Source organism: Schistosoma mansoni, chromosome W (assembly GCF_000237925.1).
Source record: "Schistosoma mansoni strain Puerto Rico chromosome W, complete genome".
In the NCBI taxonomy this organism is placed as follows: Eukaryota; Metazoa; Platyhelminthes; class Trematoda; order Strigeidida; family Schistosomatidae; genus Schistosoma; species Schistosoma mansoni.
In genome coordinates this window covers 44,566,095-44,568,223 of record NC_031502.1, presented here as the reverse complement: position 1 = coordinate 44,568,223, position 2,129 = coordinate 44,566,095, and the positions used below count along the sequence as shown (strand labels likewise).

Below are 2,129 nucleotides of genomic sequence, written 5' to 3'. Positions count from 1 at the left end.
GCTTTGGGTTTTCTAACATCTAATGACTAGCACATATGGTAGATTTCTTGTTCCATATTTCGCTTAACTAAGTTTTTTTATGAGATATTTAAACTTATTTTATTGTCACTAAGTGTAAAATAAGAGCCTCATAATGATTCTAAACACATGGCGACTATACACACAGCACGGATGAAAAAGAAACATAAAAATCGTAGTTTTAACTAACACTTGAGTGCCTCTTTTAGATTTCTGGTCAAATGGGTCCCGAAATTTCAAATTCATCTCCATATTTGAATATTGTGATACCGATTTCGTTTCGTTTTGCGACTTATTTTCTTTAAAAGAGTACCTACTGCCGTCATTTGTATCACTGAACGTTTTTTCCTACAAAAGAGGGTTATGTATGTTGTTCAAAAAATATATTATATCAAATAAATCGAACGATTTATTTTAGTTTATTCACGTATGAAATAACCATTGCGAAAAACAGTTTTCCAAAATGTTAATGTCTCAAGCTGATTTATTAACAGAGAAGTGGAGTGTTTTCCAAAATTTTAATTTGAAAAACTGATTATCCATGGGGGGATAATATTGGTGTTCCTTGGTAACGCATAAACGGAATATTTCGCCGACAAAGTAATCAGACAAATATCTGGTATCAATAAAATTACATTGCAATGCCGTGTAAATTCGTTCTTCCGAAAAGCAGTGATTAGTATTTGTCGATAGATACTTCAAAACCATGATTATCATCTGATGGTGAGTATTTGGTTTCTATTTTCTCTCCTTTGACCGACGAAATTTACGAAGTTTCAAGCATTACAAATTATCTATACATAGTGTGAGTTGATGTCTTCAGTTCTTCCTTAATATTATTATTATTATCTCTTTTTGACTGAGCATCAATTTTAGCTGATTTTAAAGTTAACTCATACGACTCAGGATTTTAGTAGAAGTATGTATTGATTAAAAAACACTTCCAAGATTGATACTTCAAAACAGAACTCCTTTCAATTTGAGTAATTATTTGCCGAGTGATTTTAGCCTAAGCACAGCTTCGGAAATCATATAAATATTTCTTTAAAGTCTAGTTACGTTGAAAATATTCTTCAACAATAGGTTTAATTTATATTTTCTGTATGAAGTTTACTTAACTTGACTCACAAATAACCTATTTACATATTCATCAATTAAATGCATTCATTGAAAAAAATTACACCAATGAAGTTTAAGCATGTCTATTAACAAGTCGTCATATCTCTCGTTACTAAACTGATAGTTTGATGGTTTATTAAGAGTAAAATTTTGGATAACCACAAATTAGTGTAGCATGATTGCTTTTTAAAAAATATTTCAACAATTTACATTTTGATTTGATCTTAGCATGGGTTGGTTTTGTTCACTCTTGAATTTTTACCGAAATTCGAGAATGAAATTAGCTATATCGCATAAGATCTGTAATGATGCTAGCATGGTTAGTGACAAATCTTTGGGCTCTATCATGAATATAACCAAGAATTTTCATTTCAAATCTAAGAAACAACTAGGATTAATACTTCCTTCTCTTTTCACTATCATTTCTTTCTTACTGGCGTTATTCTTGTGATTATGTTATGATGACTGCTAATATATATTGTCAAGAATTGTTGAACATATAGCCTATGATGCATGTTCCTTGTTGTGTCATGTTTTCAAGGATTAACATAAATTCGTGATATTTAATCAATTCGCTATTGTAACTTTATTCGCCCAACATTCTTTTCTTCGTTTCATATGCCCACTAACCACCCATTTGTTCACCGCGGTTTCTATACTTAATATGGTTAGTTTTCGCTTCGATTTGCCGTACAGTTTGACACAGCTACTGACTGCTACTTAGTTTATCATACGTTTTTCATAAATTGCTATTATATAGCTCTCTTAGCTATTTGAAGAAGCACTTCTTCTTAGATCGTATTATGACTCAAGTAAACCCTTTAACAACTGTCTCATGAACTGAGATTTATAAAGTAGATCGCTTGATAATTGTTTAATAATAGGACCGTATTACAGAAAAATTCTTTGTATTGGTTTTAGATTCAATGAGCGTACTAAAGGATCGGTCTCAGTCCTCAAGACGGTTTTACAAACAGCAAGTATTGCTTTAA

General features: G+C 31.1%; 1 protein-coding gene across 1 annotated transcript; it reads left to right on the top strand.

Moving 5' to 3' along the window:
* Window positions 1-1,411: 1,411 nt before the first annotated feature.
* Smp_099100 (hypothetical protein) lies at window positions 1,412-2,129 on the top strand (the record flags this gene model as incomplete). The annotated part of the gene is made up of 2 exons (XM_018789838.1): window positions 1,412-1,456; window positions 2,022-2,129. 2 exons carry the CDS (start codon window positions 1,412-1,414, stop codon window positions 2,127-2,129), a joined length of 153 nt encoding a protein of 50 aa, XP_018655241.1.